Source organism: Zalophus californianus, chromosome 2 (assembly GCF_009762305.2).
Source record: "Zalophus californianus isolate mZalCal1 chromosome 2, mZalCal1.pri.v2, whole genome shotgun sequence".
NCBI classification, from domain to species: Eukaryota; Metazoa; Chordata; class Mammalia; order Carnivora; family Otariidae; genus Zalophus; species Zalophus californianus.
This window is the reverse complement of record NC_045596.1, coordinates 42697997-42716696: the sequence shown is the minus strand read 5'-3', so window position 1 is coordinate 42716696 and position 18700 is coordinate 42697997. Positions and strand designations below refer to the sequence as shown.

The window sequence follows — 18700 nt, the reverse complement described above, 5'->3', positions numbered from 1 at the left end:
TTTGATAACATTATGATGATAAACCTGTATTATTTTTATTATCTGATGAAAACTTTGTTTCATAAAACAATACTTAGATTATATATTTTTGGGCCAAATAGCATGTACTATGGTTTGGGGGGAAAATGTCTACCTCCAATAAATGAGAAGAAATGTTTATGCTTTAAGGATTAGGGTAATCAAGTATGAACAGTAAAATCAAACTGCCTCATATCCCAGGAAGATGTAACACATATCAGATTATGAATGTCTCTTCAATGCATGAGGTCATAATGTCATATATGAAAATGCACAACTTCCAATCAATGCCCTGGAGAGACAGGAAGAGGGGAAGCAAAAGCACAGGGGAGAAAAATGGATAAAAGGAGAGAAGCTATCAAATGCCAAAAAAGAGTAGGAAGCAGAAATTTGCAAATCAGGAGTGAAGGGGAATTAGATAGATAGCTAGATAGATAGATAGAGCCGTATGTATAGAACCTTCCTATTTCTTACTTATGAAAAAGAAGCCTCAGTGTACAACCTTTATAGATTCTGAAGGTCCTGGTCCAGCTAGCATCTCAACCTCCCCCATTGCCCAACGAGCCATAAAGTGATCCAGTCAAATGGGTTCACTGCAGAGATGGGAAGCTGAAGTCTGGAGATCGGTGTCATGCCCCGTCAGTGACAGGTCTTGTGAGCCCTGCTGTGCTCCGCTCCATGCCACCAGGAGCCTTGCAGGTACCTACCACTTCTCCAGGGTAAGTCCACTGAAGGTCAACCACCTCATTGTTAAAGACGGCGCAGGTGACCACAATCGTCTCCCCTGACTTATACACGGTTTTAAGAGCTTCCATTTCTAGATCAAGTTCTGATGTTGCTATTTAAAAGAAGAACAAACACAAGGACCTCATTATCCACAGTATAGTTAGAACCTTATAAGGTTTGGGTTTGCTTTCTTTTTTAAAATCCTGAAAAATAGTTTTCTTTTCTTTGTAAGCTTTTTGTTTGTTTTTGTTGGGGGGTGCAGAGGAAGAGGAAGAGCAAGAATCTTAAGCCCCAACTCAGGGCTCAATCTCACAACCCTGAGATCATGACCTGAGCCCAAGTCAAGAGTCAGATGCCTAACCAACTGAGCCACCAAGCTGGCCCAAGAAAAATAATTTTCAAATCACTGTGATCAAGACAAAATTTTTGAAGTCTCAGAAGCTTCTATTTTGTATTGGCATACATAATTTGGCACATAGTTATAAAATAACACACCCACATACCTACAAACACCTACACAGAAAATAGTAACAAGAGTAAAACTAAATTCCAATTGAACAGAACACCACATTCCTGAGCATTTGGGTTAAGGATGGCTCTCCTCTTCTGCAACCACCTTTATAGATGTATTTATTCATTTAATCAACCAGCCTTTTCTGACCAGCACTGCTCCGGGCACTTTGCTCCTCCCCTACCCATTTCTCTCCTTCTCTCTCCCACCCTGCTGCCCAACTATTCTCAGCGCTTTTCTAGAACCAAGCACAGTGCTGGCATAAAAGAAGCCCTTACCCAGCGTTCAGTGGCATTCTGCTGACCCCAAACACGCATTATCCTTTCCCATTCACATGAACCACTCACATCAAAGGGAGGGCTGTAGCAACCAGCTTTGCTCAAAATCAAAATCACTTTTCTTAAGTTACTGAAGTTAATCTAGGCATCCAACCCCCACAGGTGTGTGTTTGTTTTTAGGGCGTCTGTAGTCAGGAATGTGGGTATAACAGTAAGAGGCTTATGCGAGAAAAGAATTCCTTACAGTATTTCGAAGTCAACTGATGAAATATGAAAATCTTACAAGGGGTAAAGCATTTGTTTTTAGTAGTGCTAAGCTTAATATTATTACAGCCACAGAGGGCAGCCTAACATTGTATGGTAAAGGTGGGGTCCTAAATCCCCAAATATTCAGGGTCTCCATCACCAGGGACGATAGTTTAAAAAAAAAAAATCCTGTATACATTTAGTTATTTTGCCTTTAACTCTTTAAAGAAGGAGAGAGAAGGTATTAGTACCTTTTAAAGCATAAACATTAAATGGGATGGTCTGGAACTTCTTCCCTCTGACGGTGGCTTCGCAGATATAGGGCCCAACGCTGAAGGTCCCATTAAAGCCCTGTCTGCTGTCATAGGAGGCATGCACCACCCCATCATTGCTGCGCAAGGTGACCGGAGTCTCGGGATCAGTTGTGCGACAAGGTATGATGGCAGAATCATCATCCTCCACGATGACTAAATAATCTGTCATTCCTAGAGGTACAAAGGCTACATCTGGGTCTACAGTTTAGGAAAGAAAGAAAAATGCGTTAGGCATTAATTTCACCTTTACACATATATTCAGGAGAAAAATTATCCCACTGGCATTAATCACATTAGGTATGAATGATACCTTCACATATATCCAGAACTGTCACCACACTGACATTAATCGCCATAAGAGCTAGAAGGCTATTTTAAAGTATGAATAACACCAAAATGCCTGTACCCTACTAAAAAGACTGGTGATGACTAAATATTAGCCAGGAATTGAAATCAAAATTTAAGCACTACTGAAAAAATGATCAATAATCAAGTCTATTCAAAACAAGAGAAAATACTCATAATTTCAAAAATTCCAGTCATAAACATCCTCCAAGATCACTGACTCCAAACACCTTGATGCCAAGACCCCTGACTTAAGGGAATGAGTGACTTATGAAGGACACCTGGACCCTGTCTTTGTTCTGACCAGTTAGTGCCTGGATGCTTCAGAGGACATGTGCCCCAGACCATGATCACCAATAAAAACCCCAGACACCCCCCCAAAAATTTAAAAATTCCTATTGTCTATAGTCAGTATTACTGAAAAGTAGTACAGAAACCTGTCTATTAAAAAATATAATCTGTCAAGTAATAAATAGAATTTACAGTTCCATAGCCTGAGAATTTTATTTCCAAAAGAAAACCAGCTATGTAAGCTACTACAGTAAGGAATACTGAGAGTCTCAAACGTCGGGTTCAGAAGGGCCTCTTACTCTCCATGACTACAGATAAAAAGATCTCTAACTGACAGCAGTGCAGAACTTACTTGGATAATGTTTGTGCTGAGGATAGGGGAGAATTTTTGGACAGTTTTAAGATGATCGAAACAAACAAACAAAAAGATGATCAAAACACCATATGCCTTTAACAAGCCCATATCCCTACCATTCTCTTCAAAGCAGGGGCATTTATGTGTGAACAAAGCTGGGGTGACATTCTAAATGCCTACCCTTCTTTTTTTTTTCCCAAATAAGTCAATTTTAATAAGATCCTCTACACACACATTTGCTACTGAAAATTGAAATAGCACAAAAAAATTTTATTACAATTTTTGAAGACCACAAAATCTAGCATACACATCTGCCCTAATCATGCTCTAACCAAACCACCCAAAGTTTTCTGTGTACTCCTTCTGCACAAGTTACTTGGCTTCCAATTTTTGAGGCTAGGTCTTGTCTTAATGACTTCAGGCCTCTCAAACACATAGGCAACACTCAAAACCTATTAGTGCTTCCTTAGGTCAAATCAAAAGGTGGACGTATACTGAAGTCATTCAAATGCAAACTACAGGATTCCTCACAAATTATTGGTATGAAGGTAGAAAAGACACAAAAAAAGACTTTATAATATCATAGATTACCAAAATATTACAGTTTGCCCTAACACAGAGCAGCTTTCCCAAGCTGCTGCAAAATGACGCTAAAATCACTAGTTAAGAAGAAACCATACAAGAATAAAGTTTACGTTTACACTGGCTCTATGTCATAATTATTCTCCATGCTGGTGTCCTCAGAAAGATCTTTATGATAAAGGCAATAATGACAGCGACGTCTACATCTTTCCACTCTTGATTCACCCTCCTCAGCTTCCTTCTGCTGTAGATCGTTTTGAAGCATGGACCGCTGGTTGAGGTAGTGCTGGTATTGAATCAGTCGCATCATCTTTTCCATCCTTTCTTTCCGAGCAGTTAACAAAGTCCTTACTCCAGTCCTCCTCCTGCTGCTGCTAAGGATGCGCTCAACCAGCCCCTGTGGTTTCTTCTCTCTGCCCTGCTGCTGGGATGGATATTCTGGTAGAGGGGAAGGGAGTTTGATACTAGAGTCAAGAGTCAATTTACCAAGATTCTTTTTAATACTTCGGAGATAGTTTGAGAGGCACCCGAGCCTTCCTGGGAATTCTCTTCACCCGGGGCCCAGGTTGGGTAAAGCTGCTTTTGCGAATCCATTGGAAACCTGGTCACAGACTGAAGCTCCTCCTAGATCTTCGGGGTCCAGTGGGAGGTGATGCTCAAGACTCAACTTGCTACAAAATACCCTGGGAAGAACTTTATGGGCCAGAAGGAGCAAGAAAAACCCAAACTCCTTTGGAGTGGCAAGAGAAAGAACAAACCTCCGCCTACCCTTCTTAAAACAAAACCTTTTACTGTTAGGAAGAAGGGTTCAGACAGTTAAGAATGTCATGAAAGAAATGAAGAGAGTCTAGATCCGTGGGGCACCCACAGTTACAGAGAACAAGAAGAGTGGCCGATTTAAAAAAAAAAATGGGGCGCCTGGGTGGCTCAGTCGGTTAAGCGTCTACCTTCGGCTCAGGTCATGATCCCAGGGCCCTGGGATCAATCCCCACATCGGGCTCCCTGCTCAGCAGGAAGCTTGCTTCTCCCTTTCCCACTCCCTCTGCTTGTGTTCCCTCTCTCACTGTGTCTCTCTCGGTCAAATTAAACAAATAAAAAAATCTTAAAAAAAACTTACAAGGAAGAGGCAGAAAGATAGGAAGACATATTTCAGAGACCCCCCCTTACCTCACCTCTGCCAAAACAGGATGGCAAGAGTTATCAATAGTTTGTATATTTGTTTGCTTTAAACCAAGTACTCTAGCTACAGTCCCTTTTAATTTATGTACAAAGATTTCCATTACTTGAGTTTGTGTTCAGAGTTCCAAATCCTCGAATTCTGTTAGTAAAGATTTCAGCAAACAAAGCTACGAATTCATCTCAGGTTAAAATATACATTTTGATATTCATAACACATCAGCCAGGGCTTCCTTTAAAAATGCGAGTCTTCCCTACCATAATGCACTATCTATGCAATGTTTAAATAGAATCATGGCCCTTCTTTAAACAACTGTCCTTGGTAGAAATCAATATACACAGATAGGGACAGATACAGAGACAGATATACACAAAGGAACAGGTAAGACATAGATATGAGTGCACATATAGATTTAGATCATTACAAGGAGTGCACAGGGGCATACTAGCCGGGCGGTAAACCAAATGAACCTCAAGCTCATGGCTAAGCCTAGCTGATTAGCGGGGCTGCTGGGAGAAAGCACCACACCATCCTCCACTCTAGGAGCAGGCTCACACCCCAAGGCCATGCCCTCCAGAGGGGCCACCAGCCACGGACTGTGTGGCACTGGGGTTCCTTAGGTCCCAGACCTCCTTGACACAGAGCTCTAGGACTCATCTACTCTACCTTCCTTCCTTCCCTCCTCCATCCGAGGTCACACCCACAATGCAGGCAAACAGCCCTCCCAGGCTCTGCTGGATCCCTCCCCATTTTCTCGCACAGGCTTGTCCCCTCATCAAGCCCTAGCGTGCTTCATCCCATCTTACTCCTGTCTTGGCACCTGCTTTTCACAGGTCGGGAGACAACATCATTAGTATGGAGTTTGCCCCCAAATTTGAATTAAGAAGAAAAAAGCCTACCTAATTAATCAAGAATATATATTTCATTCCATCCGAAAGAATAGCATGGTTATTTGGAAGCTATTAAAATAAACGATAAGCAGCTCCAAGGTACCTAATTAATTTTTGTGTCCCCAACACTTCGCATAGCACCTGACACATAATAAATAAACTGCAAATACTCGTCAAACTTGGTTGAGCTGAGCAGAAATGAAGTCATTTCAGATTTTTTTGCACAATGCCAATAAAACGTGACCTGATAAAAATATTTTCTAAAACTTAACGCGGTTCCAAAACGTTACCCATATATATTTCTTGATAATGGTCTCACAAGTGACCTTGGTTTAATGTTGTGCGTTCTCTCGTATTTGTCACATTTTCTCCCGTAACTGTTTATCATGTTTATATTTCTTAAGACGCTAATCCAGCTGGCAGGAGGGACAGGACCAGGAGCGTGGTGCAGGGGGCCCACACGGCTCACCTGGCACGTAGATGTAGATGTGCCTGCCTTCGATCTCGGTTTCCTCCGTCTGAGTGTGATTGTAATAGCAAGTGTACAAGCCTGTGTGCGCCGCCGACGCGTTGACCACCTCCAGCACGGTCACAAAAAGGCCACTGTTGTTTTCCTCATTTCTGATTTCCACATTGGGGTTCTCTTCTTCAGACATGGGGTACTGCCAGCTCACTTCACTCTCCCCAAAGCATCTCAGAGAAAAGGATGAATTCAGCTGCACGACCTTTTCATTTTCGTTCGGGAGGATAGACGGTAATGAAAGCTGGCAGAGGATTAGGCTGGGCCCTGTAAAAGGAAACAGGCTCTGAATAGGGTGCAGCCAGAAAGGACAGTCTCACCCAGAGAACCGAGAGGAGCCAACAGCAGCGGCTTACGGCAACAATGACCGTTTCTGCGCCAAAATCCGTTAGCCTGGATGCCCATGAAAGGCTCCCCATTATAACAGCCGCTGCATCTGCTGAGAGCAGCAAATGCTCCAAAGGCCTCAAAAGCCCCACCAAACCCTGAGATTCATCCCAGCAAACACTCAGATGGAAGAGGACGCCTGATTCCAATTCCATATTTCAGACTCTTGTGTGTGACCATAAAATATCCCAAGAGGGCAGAGACGCGAGCACATATGGGTTCTTTATTGTCCACATTCCCTGCAGATACTCCCCTTAGTACGAAATGGGGTGAGAACCAGGGCGGGGAGACTGCAAGAAGCACAAAGCAGGTCTGTGTTCAAGAATCATGTCTTTTCCATTCCTCACAACACTCCGGCATGCTTTCTCGCTTAATTTAATTTAATTTATTTATTTTTAAGTAGGCTCCACCCCCAATGTGGGGCTTGAACTCATGACCCTGAGATTAAGAGTCTCGTGCTCTACTGCCTAAGCCAGCCAAGCGCCCCTGGATTTTAATTTTTAAATTAAGAATACTTAAATACTTAAAGAACACTTAAATACTTAAATTTTTAAAGTAAGACTACTTAAAGAAAACTCTAAGTTCATCTTAGAACCTAAAATTTCAGTCCAGTTTTCCCTGTCTATAAAACCGACAGAAGAGATATTATGACTTAATTATTAATCTATGGTCTCTAATCTCCTTTGGAGCCCAATGTGGGAACCCCACCCAACTTCACTATGCACCCACTATGACTCTTGCAGCCTCAGGCCGGGGTCATAAGTGCATCCGGTCACCTATCCTCCTGCAGGTGGGGTATACTTGGTGGTGTTTGGAACTACCGAACCCTCGCTTAAGGCTAACATGCCCATACAGGTAAGCCCTACAGACACTAACAGACTTAAGTTAACTCCTCAGACCAGGAAAACATTGGGTTCATGGTGAACATCTGTGATGTATAAACATCTGGATGAAAACCAAAAAAATGCCAATAAATATTTCCACAAATGGTCCAAGTAGTAGCCTCCTGGTAGAAAAACGTTAGTAAGATTTCCCAAGAGTCAAGTATTCTACCAATCAGATTCCAAGGGAAAAAGTGGCTCTAAGATTTTTCCAGCAATTTAAGCATCTTCCACTTAAGACAGGTATGACACCCTGGACATGAATTTTCCATCGTTTATTTCCTTTGAACATTCACGAACGTCTCCAGAAATCCATGTCCCAGGAAAAAGAAGAGAGCAGTGGGCAAATTTAGGCAATTATTCCTACCACGTTTCAATGCCAGGATTATACATATACTAAAATTGCCACTGGTGAACATTCCTTTTGAACTGGAGTTAGCTCGATCCAGCAAAGGGAACTGAAGGTTTGTGGTCATTCTAGATAACTTCTCAACATTTTCGACTTCCCTCCCCTCTTTTGGACTGTGTTTGCACAGTGCAGGGAATACACTCCCGGAGCACAGAACTTAGAAGGCAAGGGTTCCCCCAGAACAGTGAAGTCAGAGAGTATTGGGATCCTTACCTCTGAGGAGACAGCCTAAGATCAGGAGGGCCGGAAGGGAAGTCCCCATCGTTCCGGAAAACTGGAAAATCAAACATCAAACAGAAGCAGTGTTAGCCAATAAATCCACCGGTGAGCCTCGTTCCTTTTGTGCTTTGCAATATGGAAAGCATTAATAGCATCACTTTAGTCAAAAATACCTTGCTTTAAGATTCATGGTTAAAGCAGTTAAGATACCTAAAAAAGAATCCCATAGCCCAATGGGAGCCCAAGATCATGACAGGAGCCATCTGAAGCTGAAACCCTTTTGGATTGCACGCAGCTTTCAAATTCCAAAAAGTCTGGCTTTTATGGTCTCAGAATGCATCCAAGAGTATAAGAGAACTGTTCCTTTTAATCCACTGAAATTAAGAATGTGAAAAACAAGCACCCACGTATTTACTCAAATTCCAAACTGCAACTATTTTCGCTCAAAACAGGTTGTCATTTGCTTTGTGTTTCACTACAGAGAGTACGTGAAGCTCAACCACTACCTTTGGAAAAGATGCTTGGGCTACAACAAATATCTTTATATTGACAAGCCATTCTGATCTCGAGTTTTTTGAAAGTCAAAACCAATGTCAATTGGAGGAGGTCCCTTTGCCATGCACGGGCCCCTAGTAGGCTCAGGACCCACTGCACTCACAGTCGGGCTGACCAAGGGGAGCCCAGGGCACAAGGCATGAAAGGAGCAGTGAAGAAGGTGAGGCGGGGAGAGGAAACAGGGAGAAAAGTATGCCTAAATGTCTGTGTTTTGGGAGCTGTGGTAAACCACCCAATAAAATTCAGTAGAGACCTGGAGAAACCAAGTCTTTGACTCCAATTGCCTGCTGCAAAATCTGAGGAATGAAAGAGAAGTGGGGAGAGACTGAAACCGAATGTCACAAGACACAAGCAGGGAAAGGGAGGGAAAATTAAGAGGGACCCAAGGAGCCCCAAGGTGAAGCCATGGAACAGTCTATTCTGGTCAATCCCATGAAACGGCCCCTTTTTCCTTATCTTTTTCTTTTCATGCGCATCCCCACTCGCCTTATTTTATCTCCTCCCCATCACTTCCCACATGAAGTCACTGATTTCGTGATCTGACTGAAGTCAATGAAAGACCTGCGCACAGGCTTACAGGTGTGGACGCTGCGAAGCACCCAAGTTTCGAATGGAGAGGCCCTACAGAGGGGCCCCCAGGGGGGTGCAAGCTTTAGAATATCTCATTAAAAAAAATCACCTAAGCCTTTTCCTGGGATGTCCTGGGTCCCTACCTTGCTCAAAACCCCAACACATGAAATGGAAGGACTTAATGGGATTTAATTTTTTCCATCACAACTTTGGAAACTAAGATGTGTGTTCATGATTCTTGAGTAAATTGGCCTAAAACAAACAAACCAAGAAAACACAGAAAAAAAAAAAAGAAGCTCCATGTATGCCTGTGGTTAGCCTCTGATCGTGCATTTTTGCTTTCAGGTGGCCCATATGCACAAATCAGATTTCTGCATCACTGAATTCTACCTGGAAAATGGAGCAGGAAGACAGACAGAGTGAAAGGCAGAATGCTGGCCACGGTGGGGGGTGGGGAGGAGGGTTGGACAGGAAAAAAAATGCTAAATCTGTAGGCCGTGTCTATTAACAATAACCCTGAGACATATTCGATTTTAGGAAGTGCCAGCTGAGCCTCAGAGAAGTTTAGCAAGTCACCCCAAGTCACACAGCGGGTGCTAAAACCAGAATTCTAACCCGAAGTCTGTGTGATGCAAAAGCCATGCCCTCTCCAATTCACCATATGGTCTCCCTCAAGGGAAGGTCAGTGCTTCAGCCTTGCGTGTCCCCTCCCTCCCCCTCCCAGCACTATTTCCTAATGCAAACTGGGGCCCTCCTTCCCTTCTCTGCTCACCCTAGTGAGAGAAGTACAATTGCGGCGCTGTGAACCCAAACGCAATTTGCACAATGCTGGCTTGCTGATGGCTTCTGAGGCTCCTGGCATGTGCCCGGGAGGCGGGGGGTGGGGGGTATTTTGCAGGGTTTCCTCACTGCTGTGGTGACGGGTACAGTGGGCCCCAGAGCCAGGCTGGCCAGCCTGATTTACCACAATTAGCAGTAACGGCCTGTGTGTTTGTACATATAAATATCAGCCTCCCACTGATAATCCACTTAGCCAACTTCAAAGGAGCCCTCCAGAGCCAGCTTGATGTCTTGGGTTTTATCACATTTATATCCTGCATTTCTTTAGCAGGGCTTGCCAATGATGCATCTTTAAAGCATTCCGAGCTTGAGAGAAGGGCTCTGAGGAGCGTTTTGCCCCCGGCCAGCCCCACCAGCTTGCCTTCTGTGCATCCAGACACGGTGGCCCTGCTGCTAGGGAGGAGAATTCACTGACAGACAACGTGGGCAGTGAAAGCAGGGCCTCAGAGCCAGCGATAATGATGCGAACACTGAGACTCTACATGTGTTTGCCGAAGATTTCAAACTCCCTTCTCTGATAAGAGAAGTTCCCTGGCTAGAAACCCAGGCGTATTTGTGAAGTTTCATGTCATGACTCATCTGTAACTCAGACAATTGCGTCGTGAATAATTGCAGCGTATTTGCCCTACAGGGAGGTAATGGAAAACAACAGGAGAGAATAGCCTCCCTGCCTATTGGCCATGTAGTGAGGATCTCGAGGAGTCCAGCTCGTTATTTCCCGGGCTTTTCCACTCGGGGAGTAAACGTTCATCCTTAATCAGTGATCCCTATCCTGGAGCATATCCAAAAGTTAGATGCGCAAACACAAGTAACTGAGGTTACAAAATCAGAGAAATGAGCCAGCAAGAACAAATCACTTTGCAAGGAGAGCAACGGACTTCATCCAAATCTGTTTTTAAAAAATCATAATCATGTCTTCTCATGCCAGCTACAAGTTGGGTTTCAGGCTCCATCCTCTATAACCACAATGCAAAAAGCGCTGCCAAGAGCGAGAGAAACAAGGAGGGAAAAGAGATGTCTGCCACGTTCACTCTCAGGCAAGTGACCTATGGTCCCCCCACCCATGGCATTTTCTTGTCTTTCTCATTCCTTCTCTCCGAAGTTTAATGGAAATCACTTTGGACTAGGTTCATCCCAATCGGACGCTTAGTCCATCTCTCTGAACCTCCGGCTCTTCTTCTATAAAGGGGGATTAATAACACCTGACTTGCTGGTTTGCTTTACCACGTTATTATAAAGACTAAGTTATAGTTAAGTCAAAAGTGCTTTAGAAACCACAGCCATTGGTTTTCATATCGACTCTTTTCCTGCAGACTCCTAAAATGTTTTATAAAGATTTTATTTATTATTTATTTGAGAGTATGCATGAGGGGGAGGGGCAGAGGGAGAGACAGAGAATCCCAAGCAGACTCTGTGCTCAGCACGGAGCTAATGTAGCGCTTGATCTCACAACCCCGAGATCATGACCTGAGCTGAAATCAAGAGTTGTACGGATGCTCAACCAACTGTGGCACCCAGGCAGCAGCCCCCCCAAGATGTCTGAGATGACGGGGATGTCAGAGTAACTCCTTCAACTTCTACTTACTGAGAAGGTCTGGCCCAGAGGCCTTTGGACTTGCCCTTCATCACCTGCATATTGGAGAGGTGAATCTAGACTTAGGTTTAACAAAGGCCTGATGAAACATCAAGGCTGTTTTAACTTGAACCAATATATACGGTGGCATAAAACAGAAAAAGAAATGTTTGTAGCCACCGTCCTTAATGGGCTGCCACCCCTGTTCCTGCAAACAGAAGTGAAGAGCCTTGAAGGGCAACTCAATAACCAAAGACAATGTGCTAAGCTAGAGAGTAAACAGAGCTTGGGCACTATTTCCAGAAATGAGAGCACACTAGCCTTCTCAGAAAGCCAGAGAGCTAACTTCCCGATCGCCAAGGGCTCAACGCATCCCGCCACTGAGCCACTGAATCTTGAATTTCACCCCACCCTGGCATGATTAAAGGCCACAGGAGACTCTCTCACAGTCCCCAAAGCCACTGACAACTTCCAGATTCAGATTCCCGAGGTTCGGTTAATTTCGGCTCTAAGTTAATTCTAACTGTGAAAATTACATGTCCTGCTTTTTCCCTGTGACAAATGTTGTACTCCATCTCGTAACTTCAGCCCTGGCAATCCAAATGTTGGCCTACACTGGTGGCAACTTCATGGAGGGTGTGTTTACCAGGATCTGCACCCCACCAGACGCTGTTTTGCTGTTTTGATCTCTCTGTGCTCCATCAGACATTCCAGTAATGGGTGGTGGCTGGAGTATTCTTACACGGGAGCATTTTATGGGACAATCTGAGCTTGTAAACCCTTCTGCTCTTCCTGCACCAGATATTTAGCCATAGAAGACTGAAATGACACTTCCTTTTGATTGTCACCAAACTGGTGTGACTCCTAATGAGACAACCTTGGGTGTAGTCGCTTATAGTGCACTTGAACTCAAGATCACCAAGCTCCCAACTCCAGCACTTCACTCATAAAGGGATATGCAAATATCTGCCTAGCTTCTTCACAGACTTGCTCTGATAGATGTGGTAGGTCCACACTTTGTTCATTACACAAATGCAAAGAACGAACTAAGGTGAAAAACTACACAAAGGTCCACAAAACAAACGTGGCCAGCCCAGTGATTCTTGCAGCTCTGTAGTAAAAAGAAACTAGTCATCATCTTCCACTTGGTCCTACCAGGCAGAAAATGCATCTTCCTCATGCCACAACTTGCTTCGAATCTCCACGAAGCCCATTCCCACAGAGGCTCGTTGCAGTTCTTAAGTGTGGCCAGCAGATGACAGTGTTGGCCCAAGGACGTGCGTCCCGGGGTCCGTGGAGACACAGACGCTGCTGGAAGTTCTGTGCTCAAGTGTCCCAAATCTTAACTTCCAATCTCTTCCTTTCTTGGATCGTACTTTTAGGTGTCGTGGTGACCTCAGTTCAGAGCCCACAGAATGGAAGCAGGAATAGGGAAACTGTTGCCGAAAATGCTTCACTGTCCTCGGGGTCCCAGGAGAATTCGGTGAGGGCCAGGCACCAGCACGGTCTCTGCGAACGAGTCCGCTAGGGCAGCGGGGCCTCGGGAGCCCTCAAGACGGCACTGCCACCCCAGGCCGCACAGGTTCAGAGGGTTGGGCAGGAGAAGCCACTCGAGAGGAGGTCGGGGATCCAGGGCTTTGTTTCCCCGACGCTCTCCCCACCCCGGGGATGGCGCCCACCCGCAGGAGGGAAACCACCTGGGCCGCGCCGGGTGGCGACCTCGACGCCGCAGCCCTAGCCACGCAGCCCGATCTGTTCGCAGGCCGTTGTCACCCCTCGTAAACCCGCTCGGCGGGGGGGGCGCGACGGCCGGGCAGCCGGGAACCGCGGGCTGATTGGAAACGACTGTTCCCGTTGCTCAATAGCGTAGGGTCGTAAAACAAACAAACAGCCAGGGGCCGCCCGCGCGGCAGGGGACCTAGCGAGGGGCCTCAAACGTCGGCTGCTACCCCCCAGCCAAAGCGCCCGGCGCCTCTTACCCTCCGCCTTCCTCCGCTTGTCCCACCCTCAATCACGACGACGCCCCCAGCCCATCCCCAAACCCTGCACCCCGCCCCTCCCTCTCCCCCAGCGCTTCCCGAGCCACACACACCTGCCTGCAGGCGTCTATCCGAGGTCTCCGGCCGCGGCAAAGGTGATAGGGTCGGTCGGCCCGGGGCCTTCGGGCTCAGCGCTGCACTCCGAGCGCCAGAGGCAGGAGAGCCGGGAGGCGCACGCTCCGGAAGGCCACTAGAGGGCGCAGCAGCCCCGCGAATCTTACCCGGCTCGCCGGCTCGCTGGCCCGCCCGCCGCCGGCTGCTCAGGCTCCCGGTCCCCTACAGCGCAGTCCGGCCCGGCAGCTCCACCACCTTCGCCGGGGAGGTTCCTCACGGTCCCGCCTCCTGCCCCGCTGCCCCCACACGACCCCGCGCCGGCCGCTTCCCTTCCCGCCTTCCCCACGCCCTCGGCCGCTCTGTCACTCCGGGGTTGGTGGCGACGACCTCCCGCTCGGTCGGAGTTTAGCGTCCCTATCGGCCGCACTCCCGGCCTCAGAGCTGCAGCGGCCGCGGCGCCCCAGGCACGAAGCTGGGCGTTTGCATTGTTTTCGGCGGAGACCTGAGAGGTGGCTGGGAGGGGTGGAGGGAGAGGGGCCGGGGGGTGGTTTAGGGTTACAGTCGCGCGCCAGCGCCTCCTATGGGCCCTAAAGCGACACGGCCGCGGGCAGCTGCTGGCGGAGAAGGCCTCGGGGCGCTGAGACTGCGACCCCTCGTCTTTAAAGAACTGGGCCTCCCCCTGCGCCCCCCCAGCCCGATGCTCGCTTCTGCCCCGGCAGCCCAGCGCACACTCGCGCCCACAAGCGCCCCTCGCTTCCCTTTCTCGGGGAAGGGGAGAACTGCAGTTGGCTGGGAGGGGAGCGCCCCAAATCCGAGGTTCTCTTTAGCTACTCCAATCTATTTTTCCAACCAATTCCTGGCTCCCTGTTCAGTTTAAAACAAAAGGAAATGCCGCAGAGCCACTTCAGCAAAAGACATGCACCGGCAGAGCTCGGACTAGAGCTCAGTAGAGAAAAGCAATTTGCCCGGAGCCTGCATCCCGCGCGGGACCTCCCCCCTCGCACCCCGACGGCTGATGCTGCGCGTGGGCCCCTCGAAGCCAAACTCAAGGGACGCTGAGAGCCGCACCTTTCAATCACCGAGCAGGCTTTAGCTTTTCCCCCAGAACTGCCACTCGTCCATCAGCAACATGTAACCCTGTCGCAGCTCCCCGGAGGCCGGAGGGAGTCCCACCCGCTGGACTCTGCAGGAAGGCGCTGGCCACCACGTCCGCAGGACGCGTCCAGGCGCTGCGCGCCGCCCACGGCCGGTCCCCAGGAGGCACAAAACGGGCCCGCCTCGGCGCCAGACGCGTTTGCAGCTGGAAAGCCCGGCCCGTTGCCCCTCCCCCTGCACCCCTCCCCAGTCCGCGCCCCAAGAAGAAAGCAGACCTGGGGCCGGGAGCCGGGGTTCTGCTTCGAGTCCCTCTATGTCCAACTAAGGACTGGTGCAAGGGCCGAGGGTCAGCTACCCGCTCCTTCCCGCTGCCGACCCCCTCACCTCCTCTTTCTGCCTCCCCCTCCCCCACCCCCCACCCCCGCTGTGGGGACTCACCCAAAGCTACACTTGGGTCAAACCAAACACAAGACTGTGTAAGAGCCTCGAAGCAGAGACTGACTTAGGTCTCTAGTTTGACCAGGGTGTCAAAGCGAAGATGGACGGGCCCTCGCCTGTCGGCCTGTCGGGGAGCGGAGGAAGGGCGCCTTTATCATGGGAGAGTGGAAAGAGGGCAAGCAAGAGGAAAGGAGGAAACCAAGAGGAAAGGAAAACAGGGAAGAGATGCAAAGCAGAAGCGCCAGGGTCCGAGTGGTCAGAGGCGGGTAAAGGGTGGGGGATGTTAAAACCAGAGCCACCGGGGCTGCGGGTGAGGTGCGCAAGCCGGGGGTGCCTCTGCCTGCCCTCCAGCAGCCCGGACGCTCGCTGGGCTCCGGGGTGTTAGTCCCGGGAGCTGTGCGGCTGATTGTCCTGCCCGTATGCTCCGGCTGTCTCCCTGCTCTAAAAAGCTGCTTAGTTCTGGTCGCAAGCGACTGCGGCAAGCCGAGTCGGTCCAAAACGTTGAGCAATTCGGCTGCGGAGCCAAAAAGCCATTTCCCACACGGCGCAGCCCGGGGCTTTTCCAGGCAGCTGGGCCGGGCTCGGGGCAGTCCGGACCTGATAAAGGCCATCCACGCTCTCTCTCCAGCCCGGATTTGCCTCTCAGCCTGGCAGATGGAGTGAGTGGCAAGTTCTTCCAGGCACTCGTTCTGCAAACCTAAGGTCTTAGCAGGGCTAGGGAAGCAGAGAGAGGGACGGGCGCTCCGGCTGCTGGAAGGACGCACAGCCAACAGACAGCCCAACACTTCTTCCCGTCGGAGACGCTTGGCCAGGGCACTGGCAGCTCCCGCACACCTGGCCAGGCGGTCGGGTTCCTGGCTCTTAGGACTGTCGTACTCGGGTCCCTCTGGCTCTGAGCTGGCTGCGACCCTTTCCCAACAGAACCGCTGATCCCATTTGTTTCCGAGCCAAGTGGACGCCGCCCGTTCCCCGGGCAGTCCCGGGATGGGGACAGACGAAGGAGGAAGGAGGGGCGCGAGGAGACTGCGCCGAAGCAGGCAGGGAGGCCGGCGCAAAGAGCGCAGGAGGCACTTGGAGAGGATGAAGCAGCGCAGGGCGAGCGCAGGCGGCGAGTGCCACCCATCCCCGCGAGGAAAGGGACACGCAAGGCGGGGGGGGGGGGGGGTCTTGAGCTCAGGTGCCCGGAGGGAGGTGGTGAGGTCGGTTCGCCTACCACCTTTCTCTTACCTGGGAACCAAGTTTCTCCGTTCTCAGTCGTCCCTAACTCCCCCAAGAGAAGTTCTGCACTTTTCTGGCGATCTTCCTTCTTTCCTTCCTGTGGCCGGGACTGGGCAGCAGTAGAGCCCCGGCCTTTGCAAAAAAAAAAAACAAAAACAAAAAACGATTCCACCGAGGAAAGGGGGCGCGAGGAGACGAGTGGGGGTGGGGACCACAGCGCACAATGGGGGCCCCTTGGAGAGCCGGACGAAATTCCTCAAATCCCACTTGCTGGAATGCGAGGCGACGGCGACTTCTTCACTCGGGGCCAAATGTGTTTGTCATTACTCCAGACCGCCTGCCCGCCCGCGCCGCCTTCGCCCCCGCACTAGGGCGCACAACCCCAGCGCACTGCGGGACTGGCGCCCGCTCTCCCTCTCACTTCACTGATCCCGCAAACCGCTGGGGAGTCCCTCAAACCCTCGCCCAGGTCCGCGCCCCCTCTGCTCGTCTTGCAGCCGCCACGGTTGTGCTGTGTCTGGTCGCGGCTCGCACCCGGCGCTCTGCGCCGTCCAGTAATTACGCGCCCTCGGCCGGCGCCATGTGCCCCCGGCTGGCACCCAAGGCCCGGCCCTCTCCAGCCGAGCCCTTCACGCCTCCCCTCCTCGCAACCCCTTCCGCGCCCGACTCGGCGCTCTTCTCCCTCCACCTCCCCCAGTCCCCCAGCCGCGCTCCACACCACCGACTGCAGCGCTGTCCCGCCAAACCGCGGGCGAGGAATGAAAATACTCATTAAAAACCTGTCGCCTTCCAGGACCTACTGCCAAAAAGAGGGCAAACACCTCTGCCCCCACTCCCAGCATTACTTGGTGCTCGTCCCAGTATACACGAATACCACCCCCAACCCCAAAAGAAACCTCAAAAATGTAAGCCTAAACAATTTCTTTGGGAGGCTACAGAGTTGTTAGAAAAACACGGCTTTTAAAAATAGGTCTGGAAAATGTGTGTTTTTTTTTTAATCCCTAGACTTTCTAACTCTATGGTTATCTTTCTTCCAAGTGAAGTTTATTCAAAATAAATGACTCTCTGGACGCACAGCTGGAATTCAACTCCATTTTTTCCCTCATCGCCCAACGTTTGAGTGAAGTTACTTCTTTTCTAGCCCCAGGGGCCTGATCAGGGACTTCTTAGAAACAAAAATCATTTTTTCTCCTTCCTTACCTTCTCCTCCTATGTCAATTCGTAATGAAAATCCTACATAGGGAGTAAACAGTGTCCACGGCTTCCAGCACTCTCCTGAAGTCCCCTCCTCTGTTTTTCTCCCTCTAGCTCCAACTGTAATGGGCTCAAAAACCGCGTTTTGTAATTGATTCAACGTTATAGTCCATCCTTCTAAAACTAATCATTTGCTCTAAGTAAATAGCTGTCAGGAAATGAAGCGCCCCCCCCCTCGGCCTCTTCAAAATAAAAGTTTTCTCGAACTCCGTGCTCTCTGAATCTCCACGCAGCCAGATTGCGCCTTCGCTTTTTGCTCTTACGCAATCAGGGGGTCCAGCCCCAACCCCCAGACTTCGACAACAACTGGGGGGCGGGGAGAAGCAGACCAGATGGGGTGGGGGTGGTGGAAGGGGGAGGTGCTGATGTTCTGCCGGGAAAGAGGTTCGTGAAAATACAAATTGCCCATCATTTCCAGAAGGAGTTTGCCTCCTGATTTAGGGGGATATTTTCCAACGCTGCTATACTGCTTTGCATTCTCTTTGAAAGAAAGAAAAAGAACTCGTGAAATTGCAGTTAATGCCCAGAAAGATTATACATCTGGAATCGAGAATGTCCCTTCCGTAGAAATTCGTAGCCCAACTAGACAGGGGGCTGTCCGGAGAGGTCTCCAAGCAGTTGCGTCTTTACAACTTGGGGTCCTTTAGGGAAAGTGCCGGGTAGTTGCTAATCCTTTAATGGGATTAAGCAAACTGTTGAGTCCAATATGAAGATGATGGTCTTTGTTTTTTGTTTTGTTTTGCTTTGAAAATGGGTTTGAAAGACGGTACAAAGAATCGAGGGTCTGCGTAGGTTTGGAACGTTCTCCGACAGAACGACCTTTACTCCCCTGGAGCCACTTATCTTGTCGTGTCTTTGTTTTCGGGGTAATCTGGGCGAGGTTGTCCTGGCTTCTATCACGCACACAAAAGGGCT

The 18700-nt window shown here is 49.0% G+C and overlaps 1 protein-coding gene across 4 annotated transcripts in view; it reads right to left on the bottom strand.

The window, feature by feature from the left end:
- The window catches only part of PDGFRA (platelet derived growth factor receptor alpha), a 45703-nt gene extending 27688 nt beyond the window's left edge, over positions 1 to 18015 (bottom strand). For 2 of the 4 annotated variants that reach the window (XR_003520986.2, XM_027600009.2), the window contains exons 1-5: positions 17732 to 18015; positions 8144 to 8204; positions 6203 to 6520; positions 2031 to 2291; positions 726 to 856 (exon numbers count right to left, since the gene is read on the bottom strand). Coding sequence is in view for 3 of the 4 variants with exons in the window: in XM_027600009.2 (XP_027455810.2) it covers positions 726 to 856; positions 2031 to 2291; positions 6203 to 6520; positions 8144 to 8192 (759 nt within the window). In the remaining variant the exon portion in view is untranslated. Of the gene's footprint in view, positions 1 to 725; positions 857 to 2030; positions 2292 to 6202; positions 6521 to 8143; positions 8205 to 13779; positions 14055 to 16540; positions 16667 to 17731 lie in introns of those variants that run through there. The other 2 variants (XM_027600010.2, XM_027600011.2) reach the window with 2 other exon arrangements.
- Between the last annotated feature and the right edge of the window lie 685 nt (positions 18016 to 18700).